The sequence below is a fragment of the Orbicella franksi genome, chromosome 2 (assembly GCF_964199315.1).
Source record: "Orbicella franksi chromosome 2, jaOrbFran1.1, whole genome shotgun sequence".
Lineage (NCBI taxonomy): Eukaryota > Metazoa > Cnidaria > Anthozoa > Scleractinia > Merulinidae > Orbicella > Orbicella franksi.
This window is the reverse complement of record NC_138146.1, coordinates 21,946,105-21,969,534: the sequence shown is the minus strand read 5'-3', so window position 1 is coordinate 21,969,534 and position 23,430 is coordinate 21,946,105. Positions and strand designations below refer to the sequence as shown.

The 23,430-nt window shown below is 39.9% G+C and overlaps 1 protein-coding gene and 1 pseudogene across 3 annotated transcripts; one reads left to right on the top strand and one right to left on the bottom strand.

Moving 5' to 3' along the window:
* Positions 1-343: 343 nt before the first annotated feature.
* Positions 344-8,200, bottom strand: LOC145468841 (neuropeptide Y receptor type 2-like). Of its 2 annotated transcripts, none has more exons than XM_081452542.1 (2): positions 8,123-8,200; positions 344-2,173 (listed from the first exon to the last, which is right to left on the bottom strand). In XM_081452542.1, the coding sequence occupies exon 2, from the start codon at positions 2,117-2,119 to the stop codon at positions 1,022-1,024; it is 1,098 nt and encodes a 365-aa protein (XP_081308668.1). In that variant the 5' UTR covers positions 2,120-2,173; positions 8,123-8,200; the 3' UTR covers positions 344-1,021. The 2 variants fall into 2 exon arrangements, with proteins under 2 accessions (XP_081308668.1, XP_081308662.1); XM_081452536.1 differs by lacking the exon at positions 8,123-8,200 and adding an exon at positions 5,724-5,870.
* Positions 8,201-12,681: 4,481 nt separating this feature from the next.
* On the top strand, positions 12,682-23,019 carry LOC145478647 (uncharacterized; annotated as a pseudogene). Its single transcript, XR_014048305.1, has 2 exons — positions 12,682-12,870; positions 18,195-23,019. The product of XR_014048305.1 is annotated as an uncharacterized LOC145478647 (transcript).
* Positions 23,020-23,430: the final 411 nt, after the last annotated feature.

Here is a 23,430-nt window from a genome sequence, read left to right as displayed (position 1 = left end):
TCATTTTAAAACCGAGAAAGGAGTCAGTTTTTCTGGCCTTAAAGCTATGACCACAAAGAAACACAAAGAAACTTTCCAAGTTTCCTCGGAAATGTCCACCGACGATCGTCTTACACTTAATTTAATCAAATTAATTATATTAAACCAGTTTCCAGGAGAAAAAAAAACAAAAACAAAAACATATAGATGAACAAATAAGATAATTACAGCTGTAATTAAACGTTAGGTTGTGCATTTTGAGGAGAGATATCAGGACAGGATTTCTTTAGATAAACAGCCAACGCCGACAAGAACAGGGAACTTTCACTACTCTACATAAACTTTAAATCGAGAATACAAAAAAGTCAAGATCACAGCCCAGCAGCCAGACTAAAATTCTTACCGAAGCAATATCAGAGAAAATGTTTCTTTGACAGTTTATTTTATTATTTCTTGTGGTAACTTGAATTAAAATATAATGTCTAAATTTTTACCGAGGCAAGTGCTTTGGTTCGCCTGTTACAAGCTACATCCATGAAGATAAAATATCATCTAAAATTTAAATATCGCAGGTTGAGGGAAATGGTCGACAAAGACATTGGCAATCATCAAGATAATTATAATATGCTAATTACATGTTCTCCTGTTTTTCTGCCGACATGAAACTCTTTCACTGCGGACTTTGTTCATATAGCAGTTTTCATATGACTGTCCTTAGACAAAAGCCAGGAAAATCACATCCTTCCAATCCGATAGTTAACTGACAAAAGAAGATTATACAACGAATCAATCAAAACTAGAATCCAAAACATGTCACTGGCACAAGCGCGGGAAAACGCCCGAAAACAAGTCATGATTAGCTTTGGTTTAACATCTGACAGGTTCCATTACTGGTCCCACATATCAGCCTGTTTCGTGCTCTGATCGTTTAATATACGGTGGAGAGGGAAGGTTTCCAGTCAAAAGTAGTTTCAGAGCCCAGCAATGCAAATTCAAAGCAAACTTGGGAAATTCAATCAAAACAGTTACCATTGCTACTGGTTCATACACTCGCAGACTTAACTCGATGAGCGTTCGCTTTTTTGAGCAATGCGACAGCTTGGTTCTGTCCCCTCAATGCCATTTCTCTGCCGACATGAAGATGCGAGGAGCCAATACGAAGCTCGTAAACACAACCGACTCTACGACCTTCGCCTGAACCTTTCCAACAGCAACCCAGACAGTTTGACAGTGAAAAGTTTCTTAAAGAGCCAAAAATGAAAGGATTCGACGCGCTATTCGCGTACATTAGAATGTTACTGAAGATCAGAACGTCTTGGAAATATTCACTTTTCCAGCCTTTTCCAAAATCGTGCCAAATCCATGCGGCGTGCGTTGGAAGCATGCAAATCAAAAACGCTCCTACTGCAACAATGAACACTTTAGTAATCCTCATCTTCTGCAGAGTACGTTTCTTCGTGTATTGCACTTGAGATCGATGACAGTCCACCACGTGCTCCAGCTTGTCCAGCTCTCTGCGAATTTTTCTCCCTGCGCGAATGTAGGAGGAAGCGATGACCGTGAGAGGGACTACATAGAACGTTGCAAAGTTGGTTAGAGTGAAAACTTTAACGTACCAGTCCTCGGGCCATTTTTCCATGCATTGTTTCCCCTCGAGTCGCAGCACCAGAACGTAAGGGATTATCACCACTGCGGGAACAATCCACGAAACGCCGATGGCTAGCTTGGCGGTTCTTGGAAGAACGCGCGGGCGAAGTGGGGTCATAACAACTCGATGTCGTTCAAGGCTCATAGATAATAGAGTGATGACAGAGACGGCCATTAAAACGGTCTGAAATGGGTAGACCATGTAACAGAGAATTGAACCAAAAGGAAAGCCACCCGACAGGCGCTCTGCTAAGTCGAATGGAATGCTTATGGCGCAAGTGGCAAAATCCGTCACTGCCAAGTTTAAGATGAGATATTCGCCGACTCTGCGCGCTTGTCGACCAAGAAGGGTGACGATGATCATGCTGTTGCCCACCAAGCCTACAATGATGATCGCGAAATAAAGCACGAGCTGGATTATCTCCACAGCTGCGAGCCCATCGGCTTTGTCGCTATCCGTGCTGTTAGCTGACTCCTTGTAAAATTCAGGCATATTAAGGTAGCAGTGATAATCTCAAGCGGTTTCCTACAATGCTTTAGCTTCTTTCTGCAAAGAATAAGATATTGGTGACTTATGTTTGCATTCTTAAGGCAAAAGTTTCTATCGTCTTGGCGACCACGCAAAGCGTATGGTAAAAGTAAGTTTGCGTGTCCGAAATAAATAACATCATCAGATCAAACGTTATCAACAGACCTTATCACCACTGAAACACTGATTTAAAGAAATAAATTTAAAGACTAGTCACATAAGTCCTTGTCGAGTGAACGCTGACCGAAAACTCTTTATTTTTTTTCAAAGCTGAAACTTGAATCCGTAAAAAACCCTTAAGAGGTAACAAGGTAATGGTTTGGCTTCTTTGATTAAAATACAGTCCAAAGCATTAACTTGATACATTTATACAGAAACCGACACGGTCATGTTTTGCATCTCTCACTGATGCAACGCCTAAGGGAGATATGGGCTAATCTAAATACTCTCTCCAAAAACAAAATATTGTCATCTAATGCTTGAAATTATTCAAAAAAGTCAGATAAAACATAAAATCCGATAACCTACAAAGTCAGGGTTAATGGAACACGTTTCATAGTGCGTGCCCTGTGCCGAAGAAAGAAGCTTCCATGTTTTAAAACGCTCCTAATAAATTTCAATTTCCAGCAGTGATCAAAATCTTATTTCTTATTACAACATCAATAGATTGCCAAGCAGACAGGAGAGGAGAAAATAAAACAAATCATCAGCTGGGAAATATTGACTTGATATGCCCCTGACGGAGATCTCAAGAGACATCATTAGGGTGCTCCCAGTTTACAGCTAAAAGGGTTTTAAGGACCAAAATCTGAATTATAACTTACACTGAGTCACTTAACTCCTTCCTTCTCGTATACATATTCTGCTTTGTGCAAAGTCACTATTTCGCATTTTAAATTTCTCGTATGACTATTCATTGAGATTCAAGGAGCTGTTTTGCAATATTTATAGTTATCACTCAGTTCTATACAACTACCTCGCAGTTGAAACTTGAAAACATCGGAAATGGAAGAATTATTTTTAAACAAGACACATCCCCCACTTATGGACCATACGCCCCCACTCTCTACAATTCTTTCTGCACCAGAAAACAGGGGAAAACCGCCTTCTTAAAATTACTATCGTACTTTCCAAATCTGCATTTGAATTAAATGACAACGACACTTGTAATATGAATAATTATTTCAACAGTATGGTATACAGTATCTAGAGATTCGCGTACAGAAACTGTGACGGTCTCCAAAGGTTTTGGGTGAAAAAAAAAATTGTGAATATCGACTTCAAAACGGAGAAGGAAATAAAGTAGACAATCCCTAAATAGCTTAAAATCGGTAGTGAATGGTTATCATGAAATTCAGGAACACAAGAAACGTCTTTCGCCATTTCTTGGCTCAACTTCGGTTGCGGCCTAAAGAAAATAAACTTCTCCGATCCGAAGAACTGAAGATTCTGATATCAAAACCAAGCTTGCGCAAGCTTTTGACGTTCTTTCGTTCGTTCGGCTTTCTTCTACTGTAAAACAACCAGTCGCAACATCTTTATCAGCTAAGATATCTCAAGATTTCGCATCGTTGTGGGTTAGTAGCCTTTTTTTTTTTTTTTTTAGTGACAGCATTGACATTTTACGGTCAATTCACTTCCGCCATAATACACTATAGCGGAAGTGTCAACGATAAAACCAACTGCACTTGCCATCATTGAAGCTTGTGTCAGCAAATAATTAGCAAAGACCGAGAAACTAAATTGCTCTTCAAATAAGCCAGCTAGTAAGCATAATTTCCGAACAGAAAAGAAAATGAAGACGAAATTTGAAATTTTGATCACAGATTCACTACACTTACATGTCACACCTATATGACCTGTCTCTTTATGATTTCCTGCGTAGCCTTGAACCGAGCGATCGATCGGTACGTGGCTTCAGGATGTTGCTTCATGATGTTGTTGACAATATGGGAAAGATCTGCTAAGTATATGTGTGACAATACTCTTGTAATTTCGCTCTTTCAAGTAGCATTGTCATAGGCGCAAGTTGCAGCTGTCTGCAAAAAATATAAATATTCCCTTATTTGTTCCACTGTATATTTATGTTTATGTCGCCGCGGCACTGTACTGTTTGTGGCAGTTTTAAACAATTGTGCAAGTTCGTTTTAAACTGGAAATGATTAAACGACTATACCTAATAAATTATTAAAATCAACGAAAATGAAGGATAAAACACAATCGATAACGTAGAGTGGCGTATTAAGTGAATATCTAGAATATTATCGTCGTGCTGTTCCATGTGAATTAGTCCTCGAAACAGAAGGAGATGCCATGTCTGTTGTCTCCCACATCACACTTAAAAGGTTTTTTCAGGGAATAAAAATTTTTTATGACAGCCTTTTAGTGCGCTCAACTGAGATGTACAAAGTGAGGAAACTGTGACCTTGGCAACATGCAAGCGTGGTTTAAAATGACTGAACACCGTACTGTCTTCAAATTCTTGCCAATCCCCTCGCCCACTCCTCCCTAACTCGAGAAAAAACAACAACAAACACAACCACGGTCCAAACAGTTTGGGGTTAAGGTGAGACTTCTGTTTTAAAAGGGCGACGATTTTCTTTTTTTTTTTTTTATTCGTCTCTTGATAACGCAATCTACGCACCAAGGTTACCGTTTAGATTCCTAGTGAGCGGGTAATGGCGTTTATCACGGTTGGCCTATGATCTATATAAAAAAGTTAACAGTTTCCAAAGAAACTATCGGGCTGCGTCGGCGGGCATTTGAAATTCTCAGCTTTTTATCAGCGTGACCTTGATAAAGCTGATAAATCGACTGCCGTAGCGAAGTAAGCAAAGCGGACGATTCGGGGCTTCATCTAGGCTCGATTACCAGCCGCTGTTCGAGAAAGGAGCTCGCGTTCCTATCCCGAACTCGGAAGGAACCAAGACCGGACTAGAACGAGCGGTGGAAATCCGAGTCTAGGGTTGATCTATATACCCTGGAGGGGAACACAGTTACTGTCCGTCAAAAGATCACAGGGAGGTACCAACTACATAATATCGGAGGATCGTTAATTTATTGTGAATTTTATGTCTCAATTTGGTTTTGACACTTAACTCGCCATTTATAAACAATCAAAATGATCTAGCAACTTTTGACTGATAAGGTAGCTAGGTACCGTTTTCCACCCAGAAGACAATCCATTCTCGCCGCATTTTAACCAGATGTTTCAGTTGTTAACGTAAACACTACAAGCATATCAAATACAATCTAACATCTTTGATAACGTAGCTAGTTTTTTCACTCTAAAGAAGCCTAATTCTCGCCGTATTTAAACTAGCTGCTTGTTAACGAAAACACTGCAAACATACCAAATACAATCTAGCAACTTTTGATACAGTAGCTAGTTTTTTCACCCTGAAGAGATTCAATTCTCGCCGCATTTAAACCAGCTGCTTGTTAAGGTAAACGCGTGTAATCAAAGAAGAATTCAAATATCATGCTTTCTCCATTCCCAAACAACCTATTTTCTTCCTCAATTAAACAAACACATAAATAAATAAGCAAATAAATAATAAATAAATACCTTTGTTTCCTTGGTCAGCCCGTAAAGAGAAAGCCCAAACCCTTCTTAATATAGTAAGGCTAAAGACGGCGGCAAACGTGTTCTGTTTACGAACCTACAATTACAACGTGGTCCAATCATGAGCAACATGTAAATTTCGGTATTGTTTAGGTCGTTGCTCGTAGTGAAAATTCGTAAAATTAAAAAAAAAACTGAGAATAAAGAGAGATATACATAGCTTTTTCATAAAGCAATTCAGTGGCACAAGACTGAATCTTTAGATACATAAAATATGACTTTGAAGTTGCACGAACTCTAAACGTTTATGGTAGACCTAAGAGAAGGTAGACCTAACACTGAGAGAACATTTCCTGTACAGAGCCCGCTGTAAAAAGGCAAATTGGCCTTTGACTAAATCTGTTTGACAGTTCTGTTATCGGTTCATACGAAAGTACAAAATCGCGCCACCAACGCGCAAAACGTTCACGAAATCGTCAAATGAATTTCTCATGCCAAAGGTAACTGAAAGTGAAGAACACGAAAGATAAACACTGCGAGTGGGAAAAGTTGAAAAAAATGCCATGTGGTCTATGATGGAGATAATGAACAAGGCTTCCGTTCAAGTACCACAGTCTAACTTTTACCTTACGCTGAAAATCTTGACCTTAAGGCAAACGAAAGTATCACTGTTTCAACTACCTACCAATTGCATCGTTTGGCAGGCGAATCCGTGAGCATTATTCAACTGAGCGAGAGATGCGCAGTCCACAAAAAAGCGATGTAAAAACCGACACTGTAGAAAACATTACACCTGCCCTGAGTAACCATTTCTGGATCAGGCAATATACTCCCTTTTAACTGGCAATCGATAGTGATTGCGATTATTAACTTATTGTAAGTAATGAGTGTCATGGCAACAGTGTAACCCGATTGTGTAGTGTCGAATTTATCCTCATAAACTTGAACGCGATTTTTATTCGCAAGCCGTGACCATGTCAAGTTATTCCACGAATTTCCAACTTTAACTAACGCCAAAAAGAAAACAAAATGTTTGCTGAGTATTTTTGCGTGATTTTAGCTATTGCGTCCAAATCGTCTTTCAAGTGAAAAGGTGGAAATCCTCAAGAGAAAAGGTGAAAACCTATTAGCATGTCTATTTTCGTAAATTCTGAAATCATTGTTATTCAGATTCGTGTTTGATTCCTCTTTCTGAAGGCATCCTGAATGCATAATACACACTGAATATAATGATTTATAATTGTTTCGTTTCAAATGGCGATCTCCTAGCACAAAGCCGAAATGGAGATCGATCAATATTGCGCCATATTTCCACAATATGAACACGATTCTTTGCAAATATTACATCTCAGAAGATATGATTTAATTTCTTCTATATTTACTTATTGCAAAATCATAAACCTCTGACAGATCGTCTTGGCAATGGATCATTTCTCAGTCTCTTAGGATAAATGATTCATTTTAAGCAAGTACTTAAGATCCGTCCGCAGGGTACAACACTTTACAAGCACGGCCTGTTCTTATCAGCACGACCGACGATGAATTATCACACTTTTAGCGGACCAACAAAAGAAAACATATAGAAATCACACAGTATGAAGCATGTTTAAATTCGTTTTGAGTTCTCGATGTCTCAGACTCCGTTTAAACGATTTGCATATTTAATAACAAACATCAATATTCAAATCTACACTAGATATTCCAATATTGTACTGCCATACAGAAATATTCATCATAAAATAAGCAAGCCTATCCTTTATTATCAGGATTTTATATCGGGATTATAATATGTCCTTAAATAGCGTTTTTATAATTTTAAACAGAAAACAAAATGTATTCACACAGGGTATACCAGCCTCAACAAGGATGGCCAAACAACCCAGAACCCTTTTACAAGAGAATATATGAAAGTTGATATATTTGAACTGCGGAGAATGATATGAAGATATGGTTGTTCATCGCAGTTATGCACACAACTTATTAAGCAGTTGTGAAATGGAAGCCTCAAAAGAACCCTTCTATCGACAGTTTGGATTTCTTTCTATGACTGGGACTTCCCGATACACTGTGTTAGAGAAATAAACTGGCCAGCAAACAGTTGGATGCATCTTCCGAGCACCAATAGGGAAAATATTATTAAGTTGTTCAGAATTGTCGTCTACTCGTTTGATCCCTCATCAAAGAATTCTCCGTATTAGGAAACCAAAACAAACACAATACTTAATTCAATAGGGGTACATTTTCACTAGCTGGAAATGAAAAGATTATTTAGCGCAAATAATGTACCCAGCTCGCAGGGAAACAAAACTGTTATCGGCAATTTCCACTCCTTATAACAACGAATGTAGTATCTTTGATAAACTTCAAAGGGAGAAACGCCAAGCCTTAGAGCCTTGCCTTACCGATAGACTTTCTGTTCCGTCTGCCTCGGTTCGTGTGATTGTTGCTGGACTTAGCTCATGGATATTCTTTAACTCAGCGTGCAATGCCGAATGCTTATTTTCCAAGCACGTCACTGCCCTGCTGTAATTCCGGACTAATCAACGCAGCATAAATTCACAACTGAGCCAGACTACTCCCGGTAGGTTCACAATGCCAGCTAAACAAACCATAAAGAGATTGATTAAAATATTTGGAAAAACCATTTTTTCCAAAGACAGCTGGTTGACCAATAGGGTTGATTTGCAGTCTTGGTTTTTATTAAATTAGGAATGAAAATTGTCGCCTTCTGAACAGACCGACCATTTAAGGGATAACAAATTAAAGCACGTTCCGGGAATGAAATGAATATACGCAATTAACAGCAATTAACTTGTAGACACGAAAACGGATTCCCATTTCACTTCGATTCCCTCAAGAAACTGAGATCACGAAAACAAAAAGCTTAAGAGATTTAAGGCAAAGGGGTTTCTCTTACTCATACCCGTCAAGAAATAACCTCACCAAGATGCAGAAAAGTTCGGTTTTAAACGCCAAAGAAGGAAATAGTTCACGTGAAACGGTGGTTTATAATAATATGAAACATTGTTGGCTACGTCACTACCTATAATAATCACTTAAGAGTTGTGTTGCACATAGAAATAAATTTTACAAAAACGACATAAATAGGTCAAAGCTTGGCTCAAACGGAATTCAATTCTCTTCTAATTATTCTCTGAATAATGAATGACATGGTTTTAAAGCATCGACAGGTGGTTTGCCTTGTCTTGATCACAACATCAACATATGTATACGAAAATTGACAAATAGTGTGAATCCAAGTTATTTCGGTTGTTGCGATAAAAAAGCGTTGTTTTCTACCAGATTTCCAACACGAATTGATAAAAGTGTTATATTTTTTAGGAAAAGAGAAAACGCAAGAAAACACCAGGCCAAAATTCATACTCATTGTTTGATTTGTGGGGTTATTAGTCACCTTGATAAGTAAATGAAGTCTTAAAATGAGAGGAAAAGCCGTATGTAAATAGCAATTTCTATTTTAATTTTTCGTTATCAAATATTTTGTTACTCGGAAAAATTAGCTTGTCAAGCTACTCTGAAATTCGAGATTAAATAAAGTTTACGTATGTATGTAGGTAGGTAGGTAGGTAGGTAGGTATGTAGGTATGTAGGTAGGTAGGTAGGTATGTAGGTAGGTATGTATGTAGGTATGTAGGTATGTAGGTATGTAGGTATGTAGGTATGTAGGTATGTAGGTATGTAGGTATGTAGGTATGTAGGTATGTAGGTATGTAGGTATGTAGGTATGTAGGTATGTAGATATGTAGGTATGTAGGTATGTAGGTATGTAGGTATGTAGGTATGTAGGTATGTATGTATGTATGTATGTATGTATGTATGTATGTATGTATGTATGTATGTATGTATGTATGTATGTATGTATGTATGTATGTATGTATGTATGTATGTATGTATGTATGTGGGATAATTAGATGTTGCTACATTTTATGTCCATTTAATCCCAGATAGAAGACCTTTTTATTCGATGTTGAACACCAAACACCCCAGGATGTGTTTCCCAACGTAATTAATGGAATGACGTCAGTCCTGTGGCCACTGAGTGGCGCTTACGCACCTCCGTTTCGCACGTTGGCGGGGCAGTGACGTCAGCGGAGCAGCTACAAGCGATGGGGCGCAGGAGACAAAAAGGTTGTTTTTTTGTGTTTCGTTCACAAAAAGCGGAAAAGGAACATACTAAGAAAAGTTGCGTTGCAGTACGTATAACTTCTTGGGTACACACTGGCTTACTGCATGGCGACTGTCTCCCCCACAGAGGCTCAAAGGGTGTTTTTTTCGCGTGGGCAAAATCCACTGAACGATATGAGTGCAGCCGCAGATCCATTCGATTTTGCGCCTGCACTCACCTAGCACAGCGGGTTTCTATAACGAACGTTTCGAACCTGTGCGGAGGGCCTGCAGAGGAGAGAGGCATGGCGAAGCCATGCCCGACGTAATTTGCGTTGCGAGCCAGAAAACGCAAGAATCCGTGAGAAAAATCCCACACTGGTGTAGTTTATCAGCCATGGCGCGATATTCGCCCTGAAAGTTGTTTGCATCTTGGATTTACCGACTCGTCTGGCATGCCAAAGTTAATTACATAGCTAGATAAGAATTAATGAATCAAAATTTTCTGAACGACGCATTCAAAAGTAACGGAGGTTTCTGTTGTTGTAGACTTGATGCGAAAAATCCGTCTAAGATATATGACGCAAGACGCGTTCCTCTCATATTTACGACAGCTATCATATATCAAACATGCAGATGTTATTTACAAGTTTTCTTAGACTGTGGTATTAAGACTTATAAGAAGATCAAACAACACCGATGTAACTGGAAAAAGATCAGTCTATTCACAATGAGGGGAGCAGGGACTGGATTAACTTCCCACAAGTGTATAACTCTAGAAAAAAGCATTAAAGAAAAGGTTTGAGACAGGACCCTGAAGAACGCTATGACTAGGAGCAGAAATCAATTCACTTAAACCTGAGGTTTCTACCGTAATTCAGATGTAAAATCAAAAGCATTTTATTGCCTTTTGTCAGTATTTATTTTCAGCGATTCACAATGATCATATTCAAGGCCCCGATATTATTAGAAATTCTAGGATATGTTGGCTGGGAGTAAAAACAAACATCTGGGTTGGCTTACCCTGCGTAGTAGTCGTGAGAGGAACAAAAAGCTTAGGAGATATGTGTGACCAAAAGACAGATTAAAAAAAGAAACAAAACAAAACAGGAGGAAGGAGGGGCGCCCCTCCCCTCTTCCCACATTTTGTTCACTTTCATGCACTGAGCCTCTACGTGCCTCCCAAGCTTTTCGCTCATCTCTCGCGCGCTTGGGAGGGAAATTGATGTTATGCATGCCAACTTAACTACGCGGGTTACTCTCACAGTGTCTTTCTTCTCGCTGAAGAATTCCGGGTACAAGCAAATTGTCTTGGCAACCTGACAGAAACGCTGGGAGGGGGAGTGTGGACACTTCTTGTCGCTCCATGTCATGGAAACCTGAGTGATGTACGGTTAAGTTACTTTTTCACTTTAACAAATTGACGTCAGTTTTTTATGCGTCTGTCCTGCTAGTGATCTTGAATTTCGTCATAGCATTGTCAAAGTAGCTGTAGATCCACGAGGCGAAAGCCGAGCGGATCTGCAGACTACTTTGACAATGCTATGACGAAATTCATCGTCAATAACAAAACAGACGCATGAAAAACTGACGTCAATTTGTTAAAGTGAAAAAGTAACTTAACCGTACATCACTCAGGTTTCCAATTTGTTTTTTACGATAACAAATTGTAATTTTAAATTTTTAAGCTTCAGTTTTTAATTCCGCATAGTAAATTGTAGTAATGTAGATAGAGGACCACCCTAATTAACTTAGTGTTAGTTTGTAATATCCTCTGTAAATATTGTTTTTGCTACTATTATTAAATTGTCCGCTCTCGCTCGTTGACTCATCACATAAATGAAAAATCTCTGTGTCTGTCCGTTTATTGACAATGAAAATTAGCCAATGAGTGAGCAGGAATTTCTGCAGTTATCGTAAAATTCTTAATTGACATTCCAATAGGCAACTTCATGCTGCCTAAAGCTTATGGATGGGTATTTAAATTTATATCAAATATTATGGATATCAATATTAAGGCCCTATTTATGGGGTCTCGGTTACCCGAAACAAGGTTACCCTATACGAGTTAACGTTTAAGTGTTTAGTTGAAAAAGTCAAACAATTGCCTATATGAATATGGGGCCTTAGTAACCGCGCTTCTCCATTTCGCGCTCTTTTTGCAGTGGTTACCCATGATCCTTGAAACTGCAATAAGCGTAAAAAACTCTCTTGGCCTTTAATAAACAACTCCACAAATCAAAACGGCGTGGTACAAAGAGTGTGCATACGAGCGGCGTAGATACAAACAGCGTGGTTACAAACAGCGTGGGTTGAAACTAAAACAGTAAAAGAGCAAAAGTTACAAGTTGCGACTAAGCTAAATTCGAATAAAGAAATAACAAAACTGCAAAACGAGGACTGTGACTTACACTTACATTGTTTCGGCCAGAGAAAACTGTTGTGAAACGGACTGCGAATGACGCGAAGAGACTAGCACGAAAGCTAAATAGAACTGCGCTAAGCGCGGACCAAAATGAACTGCCCCAAAACTGTACTGCAAAGCTATGATATGGAAAATACGCTAGAACATGCGGAAAATAAAACTATAGAAGCTTAGAAAGGCGCTAATGAAGATGAAACAGCAAAGAAACGCTAACGAGGGCGCGAAAACTGACAGAAAGGAATAAACACCTAAATTGACGCAAAAAAAAAGGACGAAACAAAAGGACGAAAAGAAGTATAAACTAATTGGCGTACGCAAAGGAAAAACAAATTACGCAAGAACGAATAATAGAAAAAATGTTACACTTGGATCTTACAATCCTCTTATGGTAATAAGCGAGAAGTAGCCTCCTTCGATTCTGTTCTCGGCGCGGTCGTCGTTTGTCTCTAGTCTAACCACATTTTGCTTGGTTAGAAAAGTCGATTGTTTGTGAAAAGAAAATCGAAGGGAAGGATTTAGGTGAAATTGTGCTGAGCCATGATGATCTCCAAGCCCATATAGAGACAATCACGGTCCAGTGGAGAATTATCCAGATTATCTGTGAGTACAGTATTTATTACATTGATATCACAACTAAATGACCCTAAATCAGTGCTCTATCAAAAAACCGAGCACTTTCACTCACTAGACTCTGACGATAATAATGTGTTTGACTGGTTTTGATGCAAACGATTTGGATAACGATTCCTAAATATCTTCGCGCCTAAAGTTGTAATTTGCATACCAAGGTTTTCCTGCTTTCCGAAGTCACGCGATCTTAACTCGTCACACAGACGATAATTAACAACAACCAGTAGTCAGTGTTTCATCTGTGCTCTGCCTGTGCTTTTCTGTTCAAGCAAGAACGTTATTTCTTTAAGAAATTACATGTTTGAGGTAAAATAGTAGTAAGAGGTATTCTTTGCGATGACCTAATTTTAAGGGAAAGTCCCTGAATTTATGTCTGTCTGTTTTGTACCTTTATGCAAATGACGCCTATAGAATACTGTTCCATATTCCGTTTTCTTTGAAGCTTACAATTTTCTTGTAAAATAGCCAAATCCATAAAATAAAATACTCTTTTGGCTATAAGTTAGATTTACGACTTTATTACAGAAAAGTAATTTGTGTATTCTATTGGCCATTCCGGGGGGGGGAGGCACTCCCTTATATGGGCTATATAGGTATGTGCGGCCCCAAAGGATAGGATTTTTCAGCCGTTTTGGTCACAAATAGGTGTCGATTTTGGCCATTTTGGTCTTAAATAGGGTATGGGTTTTGCACTCTAGTCTTGAACAAGGTATGTTTTTAAGGAGAAGCTACTTTTTCATCACTGTCGATAAGACCATCAACAAAAGCCCTTCACAAATTATGTTTACAGCAATTTAACATTGGTCTGAACTAGGGAACTAATTATGAGGCAGGTCTGAAACAGGGTATTGATTTAAGGGTCAGGTCATAAAAAGGGTATCAAATTTTTGGTCAGGCCATAAATAGGGAAAGGAAAATCGTAGATTTTGGTCATAAATAGGGAAAGGGTTTTGGGAAGCGGGCCGCACACCCCCACCCAATTTTTCTGGGAGTACCCCCCGGGGTGGCCATTCCATATTTTGGGAGTCACGCAACATTTCCGTCGAGACATTTTACGAAATGAGGTCCCATCGTGGAGCTGGAAGTTATATTCCTTTCACTCTGTAGCCGTTTTGTTACATTTTTGCGTTAAATATGGAAAGGACCCACTTATTCCCAGTCCGATCGACTGTGAAAATAACAACAGTAAATCTACGTGGTTACGGGCCACTGAACTCAGAACATGAATTATGAAAGAGTGTTGAGGCCACTGAACCGAGTCCGTCTTAATCGATTCGTCATTGGGTGCACTCCCACGCAATGTCTTTCTTTTGTTTTCATTAACACACATGCACATTTCTTGTAAAAAAAAATATAGGAAGCTGTATTTTGACTAGAGTACGAGTTCAGTTCGCTAAGTCCGTCGTGCGTGACGCGAAAGAAAACCGCGAAAAAAATGGCCGCGCGAAATCCTGGGGGCGAGGAGCGCTCGAAAGGATTTCGCGCGGAAATTTTTTTCTCACAATTTTCTTTCGCGTCACGCACGACGGACTAAGCGAAAGAGGGACTACTCGTAGTCTAACGGTCGACAAAATCCAGTTCAATTGCACGACTTCTGTCTTAGAACTCAATTGAGCCTGCAGTAATAGTTAAGATGCCCAGCGGTTCAGTACATACTCAGTTTACATATGGTTTCTTCCTAAATAACTCAGTGACTTTGTGTTGATGCGGCGCAGTGGAATCGGTATTGCTCTGCACTCGGGAGGCATTGGTTTCGAACGAAACACACCGTTAACCTTTCTGTTTCCTTTCTATAAAAGTCAAGTGGAGCTTTTAATCATACAAGAATTCGCCGCGAATTTCGTGAATTATCATCAGTGTTTACTGTTAAGTAAGAACCATGAAGACTTTCCCTTACAACGACATAACATGAGTCCATATTTGTGGCCTGTGTCCCACTGAACTCAATCGATGATCATGAATCAACTCGTCAGATACGAAAGCCCAGGAGGGACTTCCGACTCCTGAGTTCCGACTTCCGACTTCCGGCTTCTGATTTCCGACTTCTGAGTTCCGACTTCCGACTTCCGACTTCCGACTTCTGACTTCTGAGTTCCGACTTCTGAGTTCCGACTTCTGAGTTCCGACTTCCGACTTCCGACTTCCGACTTCCGACTTCAAAATTCAAATGATCAATCTCCGACGTGCGACTAATTTCCCTGGAAATCCGGCCAGATTTTAATACTTGTATAGTTATGTTTCGGTAAGTTGATGTTAAGTTGCACTGTACGTACTTGTTATGTAAATCTAATTTCACTGAGAAACTAGGAACAGATGCTTTGCAAAACCATGTTGGCAACGCAATGGTATCGAGTCCAAGACGTCGCCAAAAAAGATCGCAACGAACTGAAACTAACAAATTTTGTTGTGCCATTAGATATAGACGTTTATAATATTTATACACAGTTTGATCGCATGTAGCCTGCCAACCTTATTTTGTGTATAAGCGAGTGCAACACTTAGCGTTTGGAATCGCTTTTCTCTGGTCGTTTTGTGCCACTTTACGAGCCCTTCATACTATGTTATTGAATAGAACACTACTTCATCTTGTTGATTTTCTGAGAATTTTCTGCGTTCACTATAAACTCAGATTAAGAGACTTCAGTTCTAACTTTTTCACCCCTAGTAGAAACTAAAATTATCTTATGTTTTTTTATCCCTCATGAAGACATTTGGTAGGCCTGATTCCAAACAACTAGAACAGTGTATTTTTCCTCGAATGTTTATTAGGGACGGATCATCTGATTTTTTAGGGGGGAGGGGGGCTGGGCAATTTCCAAAAACAAAAAAATCATGCACAGCAAAAACTGAGAAGATATCGTGCAAGGGGAGCCACGAGGAAAAAGCAAGTGCTTCTACTATCATTATTTTGATTTTTTGATGTTAAAAAAATTCTTGCACAAGCTATTGCCCACCAAAAAAATTATGCTCAACCGAAATGTGAGAAAAAAATTTCATGCCCCAGAAAAGTCCCAAACCTTATCTCCCCTTTCGAAGAAAATAAGGGTATAGGGGTCCGTCGGCTTATGATGTAAATTACAACAACATACCTCGATGTGCGATCTGTTTCTCACTGGGTGGCATTGAAGAACAACTGAATTTTGACAGATATGATTGCAAAGTAAATTAACTTAGTGAAAAGTCTCACCGCGTGACCGAGCTCTTTTAAACAACAGAAATATGAATTCTTAACTGCGTATTACGTTACATTACCCCAGAAATAGTGTTCGGGGTGGAGAGGAACTCCCTTTTGAAACAGACGGGGATGCTCATCATCTCGCTCAGAGGCATAAATTTCGGATATTTGGTGTTCACTTCAGCTGAAATTGTTTGGTTTAAGACAATAATTTGACCCCAAATACGAACTAACTTAACACCAACTTACCGAGGCATGATAATACGGATATTGAAATTTAGGGCCCGTTTCTCGAAGGTCCCGAAAAGTTTTCAGACCCGGAAAGCCATAGCAAAATCTCGAACCGTATGAGTACAGAGCTGTTTTATTCGCATATTCTTAATATGAACAGAGGCTCCCTTCATACAAGAAGTTTCAGGCGCATACACTTCTCCGTTTTCAGATACAGAGGAACTAAAAATGGCTTTACGGGCCCGAAAAGTTACCGCTTTCGAGAAACGGGCCACTGGCCCGATACCTGACGTCTGATTTGGCTTAGAATGTAACACGAACAGTGGTGATAAACATTGTGATAAACGTATTCAAACTCATTCTTAATCAAGCTACGATGCCTAAGAACAAGAGTTTATACGATTCTGATTTGATTAAGTTTGACTCGATTTCCAGGGAAATAAGTTGCACGTCGAAAACCGATCCTTTAAATTTTGAAGTTCAAAGTCGGAAGTCGGAAGTCGGAAGTCGGAAGTCGGAAGTCGGAAGTCGGAAGTCGGAAATCAGAAGTCAGAAGTCGGAAGTCGGAACTCAGAAGTCAGAAGTCGGAAGTCGGAACTCAAGGGTCAGAAGTCGGAACTCAGAAGTCGGAAGTCGGAAGTCGGAAGTCGGAAGTCGGAAGTCCCTCCTCGGCTTTCGTAGGTCAGACCTGTGTACAGAGGCCCACTGTTAAGCTTCCATCGAAATGGTGCAAGCTTTAAGTTGTTTCGACCATCTGGACGATCGACTAATGCCCTACTTAAACTCGGAAAATGATGTCATTCTCGAATGAAAAGGAACTAGGATTCTCAACAGGATAGCCAGGATAAATTAAATAACTCTAAACAGATTGTACATATCTTGAAGTTTCTTTTGAAACGTTTGGTTTATTAGTGCGTAAATTTAACTCATACTGTGCTGCCTTGAATCAGGCTCTCTCGTAATAACACAAAGCTAGGCCCTTGGTTTGCAACATGATTTTAATACACAGCCTGTTTTCCTTTGCGCTAGCAACTCGGTGTATTAGCAAACACGAGAGGTGGAAAATTGAATTCCCTGTTAGCTGTTGTGCATGTAGTTGATCTCTGAATGACATTCTTTGGGTGTATGCACGTTACCTTGAGATGTCAGCTTAAAAAAGGAATGAGTGGTGGTTGAAAACGGAAGAAGGTGAAGTGTGGAATATTTTATATCATAACTGAGTAAAAGGACAGTGTCTCGGCTGATCATCGAAAGTTCCATATTGCATTGCCTAATGTCACCAAATATCAAAAACAAACTGAACAAAAAAAGCTTCTACTGAGCAAAACAGAACAAGTATTCGGGAAAGTATAGGATTACAAGAAAGGAAGTGGATAACAGTTCAACATATGCGACTTTGTAGTAAATGGTGTGTGATATCGTTTTTGGCTTCAGTTGAAAAGTCTTTTTGGTTCTTTTTCTTTCTACTGCCCGGCCAAACCAATCGATATACCAATCGCCGGGGACGCTGTTTCATAAATAATTTTTTGAACCCACATTAAATCTGATGTAAGGACTTAGGCGTAGAATCCGGCTCGTATAAGAAAAGGAATTACTTAGAGCTCAGAGTCACAAAAGAATATTTTGGCCATTTTTATGGTGTAATGTTATTAATCTAGGTGGCCTCCACTGTAAGCCTGGTGGTTTTTGGAAGCTTTCCTCGCGCTGTAATCGTATAAACGTCTTTTGTTATTGTTGTGGCAAATAAAGGAATGATGACGAAATACGTTTCAGTAGTACGTCTATGAATGAATCTCTATTTTCTGAGTTACTCAGCATGGTCAGGTTCAAATATTGCGACAAACATGGTTAGATTAAAAGGTCAGTTTATCATGTTTTTTTTTTGCAGACCCACACAATGCAGTACTCCTCGGAACAATTAAACTTCTTCCGAATATGTTACGTAACGTTTAAACTAGTTCCGGACGGATTACGACAGATCTTCAAACAAGAGTGGAATTCACGATTCAAGGTATCTACGGGAGGAGAATGGCAAGACACCGTACAAAATGGTCATGACTTCTTTAAGTCGGAAGGGGAAAAAAGTCAGACAAAAAACAAACGATCGTTGGCGACCATACAGAATGGAAACACAGCAGAGTGGGATTGCAGTTGTTTGTTTTTTGCGATCCTCTCGTCAGATAGCATTGGTGCAACCCTTAGTCCAGCGATTGAGAATGATGTCGATGATCTTCGTCAAGTGAGAAATGACATTGCACACAATTGCGAGGCCAAGCTTACTGATGCCGAGTTTCAAGGTTACATAGCTAGAATACTGCATTCATTCACTTCTTTGGGCCTTCCTGTCAAAGATATTGAAGACGTAAGGAAACAGACAAGTTTTCCAACACCTGAGTCACAGAGCTTAGAGAGCCTCTTCGATAGCCTCGAACGAGAATGGAAACGGACAAGGGGCGATTTGGAAAAAACGCAAACTAAATTACAGTGTAAAGAGGAGGAGGTTAAAGCTCTCACAGAAGAGATTGAGTCCAAGGTGAAGCCATTCTGCATCCTTCCCTGTGAGCCAGCTCATGAAGTCATCAGGCGTTCAAACGACATCACCAGGCTTAAGAAGAAGATGAAAGACCTGGAAGACGGAAGCCACCAAGTTGTCAGTACCATCTATATTTCTGGAACACCCGGAAGTGGTAAAAGTCAACTTGCTCGTCAAGTAGGACAAGAGTTCTTTTGCACACGATTCCGTGACACCGATGACCTCGTGTTTGTTGCAACACTGAATGCAGAAAGCGTGGAGACACTTGCTGATTCTTACATCACTCTTGGTAAATACCTCGGAATCTCAGAGCACAGCCTGACAAGCCTTGAAGCCGACAAGAGAGAAAACCCGAGAGAAACAATTCAGCATCTAAAGATCTTGATTGCAACGAAGATTCGCAAGTTCTCCAAATGGCTGTTAATTGCTGATAACGTAGTTGAATTGAAAGCGATTCGAAGTTTTCTACCTCAAACTGCCAGTACGGAATGGGGCCACGGTCAAGTGCTAATTACTACCCAAGACAGCAGTACAATTCCATGCAATGCACCTCATACGTATCACGAGTCTCTAAGTAAAGGAATGGAGGTAGAAGATGCAGTAGAGCTGTTGAAAGAAGTGTCGCAAATTTCTGATGAACCCGAACAAGTAGAGAATGTTGCCAAAGTCCTTGAGTATCAGCCACTTGCCTTAGCAGCAGCAGCCTTTTATGTTCAAACGGTTGTAATGAACGGATCTCCAGACTACAGTTGGGCACGTTACAAGGAAGTATTAAGCAAGGGTCAGCGAGAAGCGACTGAGGAACTCCTTGCTAGTGAGAGCTCAGCTTATCCCAAAACAATGACGACAGCAATCCAAATTGCTCTAAAAAGAGCTGTCCAAAGCGATGAAGTTCTCTGTCAGGCGTTTTCTTTCCTTTCACTCTGTTCTTCAGAATTGCTGCCAGTTGAAGCTGTTGTAAACTTTGTCAAAGCACGCATTCAGTCAGGGCTACCACAGGAGCTAATAAAAGCTAAGATTTTGAAATCTTGCCTAGTCCTTTCCTCGCCAGCAGATCAGCAGGGGCCCGAATGTCTGCGTTTGCATAACACCGTCCATGAAGTCCTCAAACAAGGGACAATTAGGAAACTGGAGCCAGCAGATAGAAATCAGAATCTGGTAACGGCTATAAAGATATTGACACCCCTGCTTACATTAGAAGAAAAACAATTCAAAACAATAAGGTACTACGGCTGTCTAATGTTGAATAAAATGACGTCTCACTGCAAAGCACTGGTTGAGAGCGCCATACGTGATTTCACATGTCCAGAAAGCGATTTGATGAAGGAATTGACTTCAATTATTGCTCTTGAAGAAGTTGTTGAATGGCTATGTTCCACTGCACGCAATTGTAATCGACTTGATGATTTAGCATCTGCAAACAGGATTTCTGAATTAGCCTGTAACCTGCTGAAGAACGTGAGCAATGCCTTGGAAGACACCTGATTAACGAAAATGGCATTCGTAACACGCGGAGATGTTTACTTTAGCGTTGGTAAACATCAGCAAGCCAAGGAGCAGTATGAAAAGGTTTTGACGATCTGTTTAACGACTTCTGGTAAATCGCATCCCAGTACAGCAATCATTTATAAACAGTTGGGATCAGTGTACCACCAAACTGGACAATACAATCAAGCCAAGGTTTGCTTTGAAAAGGCTTTGGATATCCACACTTCGATTAACGGTCAAGAGAACAGCACGGTAGCAAGCCTTTATTACGACCTGGGTGGTGTTCATTACACTATTGGAAAATATAAAGAAGCCAAAAGACTCGTCGAGAATGCACTGGCGATTAACAAAAAGATTCACGGTGAAGAGCATGCTTATGTGGCAGATAGTTATAGCAGATTGGGTGCTGTGCACCATAGCATGGGAGAATTCAAGAAAGCTAAAGAACTCCATGACATGGCACTAATGATTCGGAAAAAGGTCTACGGTGAAGTGCACACTGCTATAGCAGAAAGTTATAGCCACTTAGGAGCTGTTTCCAGCAGCATTAGAGAATTTAACACAAGCAAAGACCTTTACGAGAAGGCACTGGTGATTCGGAGAAATGTATACGGTGAAGAGCACGGGGCAGTCGGAGCAAATTATAACAACTTGGGACATGTGTACCTTAACAATGGAGAACTCAAACAAGCCAAGGAACGTTTTGAGAAGGCACTGACGATCATGAAAAAGATATTTGGCGAGGATCATCCTGATGTAGCAGCTGGTTACTTGAATTTGGGAATTGTTTACCGCCGTATGAAACAGTACAATCTAGCCAAAGAACACCTAGAAAAGGCGCTGATGATCCAGAAAAGGACTGAATTAGGTGAAAAGAATGAACTAACATCAGAAATGTATCGCAACTTAGCGACTGTGTACGGTAGTACTGGAGAAGTACATAAAGCCAAAGAATTTTACGAGAAGGCAATGGACATTGCAAAACAAACTTGTGGGCAAAAGCATCGACTTGCAATTCATCACGATTTACAACGGCTGCATCTACCAAAAGACTGAAGAAAACGACTAAGCCAACGAATGCTAAGAAAAGGAACTGAGATTCAGTTATTGAGGGCTCACAGTGAAAAGCATGTCACTGTAACAAGAAGTTGTAACATCTTGGAAAGTGTACACCACTCCGACACCAGTATTGGAGATTGCGTGCCCGAATACGTGTGGGCTGGCCAGTTTATGCTTAGTCTGTTCATGGCTTCCTGGATCTCTACACAGCGTTTTGCTCTCCATTCCAATTCATTTAAGACGTGAGCAAATATAGAGACCAAAATAAAATAAACTTCTTTGAAAAACAATTAAAAGCATGCAATCCCTTAAGCTCATTCCCCAGTATTGCATTGCGCATCCCTACTGCGCATAATTTCACGCGTGATTAGCGAGCGTGCATTAAAAAATGGCGGCTTTTTCTTTACAGCTGGACCTCGCCATAGAGGTAAATCGTCATTTTCTCGCAAACGAGTATGGTGACCTACCATTTTTTTTCTGTTGTTTGAGACTGAGTGATAGATTTCTCTGTGTAAAATAAATATGGACCATTTCTCAGTGTAGAACAAACAACAATCGTCGGAAACGTGAATTTAGCAAGCAATCGTGACTACAATCGTGGTGCTATTATAAGGATTTATAGGGACAAACAAGGTGCTGTTGCTCCTAAACGAACATGGGGACCGCTCATTTTTATTTTAAAATTTTAGTTCCTATAATACAAACAATCAATAGGCAAAGTTTCACAAAAATCTCAGCGCAGGTTCTATTTCAGTGAAATTACCTCAATATTCCCTTACATCTGAATTACAATATTCCAACATATATTTCAGTTTATCTTAATTAATGTCCGTACAGTAGTACCTTTGTAACTTTAAGGATATGAGACGTATGTTAATGTATTAGATGGTGTCCAGCTGAACTGAATTGCATTTTGTCTTTGAGGAAAACACAGGCAGAAAACAAAAAAACTGACAACATGTTAGAACTGCCAGATAAATCAACAGCAAAGCAGCAATTATTGAGCAGTCCTGCAAGAGTACAATGTAGTCCAAGTACAGTTAAGTAAGAAACAAAATGTACACATGTAAAGGTAATGCAAAGCACAGTTGTCATTTCAGTCTTTTTTGGATTGAATTGTACAAATTTGATTAGCCTGCGAACACGCTCCCAGCAAGGACAGAAAAAAATTACAAGAGCAAAGCGAGCAAAAAGCGTGGAAGTGAAGAATTCAGAGAGCAAAGTGATCGGGGGCGGTATAAGGGACCCTGTAGACTTTGTTTTTGGTGTGCCTATCCACCCTTGGTGATTAGCCTGTAATAAATCAGTCGATGAGGTAATTACTGTAGACCTGTTAAGAAGCTTCATGGCACATAGCAAATTACAGAGGTGTCAAACTCTGCAAAGTGACGTGCAGATGAAACCATGCAAGACTTTTGGCTTCTAAAAATTGCTCTAGCACAGTCAAACAGCTCCACTCTACTTAAAATTCCTCCTCCAGGGTTCGTACCTGTTTTCAGAAACAAATTTCCAGGATTTTTCCAGGACTTCTCCAGGACTCAGATTGATTTTTCCGGGACTCTAAAATTCACATTAACCCTTTCACTCCCAAGATCTTAATGTTAATTCTCCTTACTGTCTGCCATACATTTCATATTTTTTACTTGAGTTTAACAGATTTCCAGAACTTTCCAGGACCAGTAGCCCTTTTCCAGGACTTTCCAGTCCTGGAAAATGCCACAATAAAATTCCAGGACTTTCCAGGTTTTCCAGGACCCGTACGAACCCTGCTCCCCATAACACAACAAAGTGCCCTTCAGTAACATGTGTGACCTAAAGAAAGATCCAACAACTGGCAAATGCACAAATGTCACAAACCACAGGAGTTGTGTAGGGCGGTCAATTTCAACCGCATTTTATAAAGATCTGTCAAATATTATCTCAAAGATGTCAACAATCAGCGATTTAACCAACCAGATTCTGTTACCATGGATTGGCAGCATCAATAGAATGTCTAAAGGCTCCCTCGCTTCATTCACGCTCACTGGGAGCCTGTTCGCTAGCT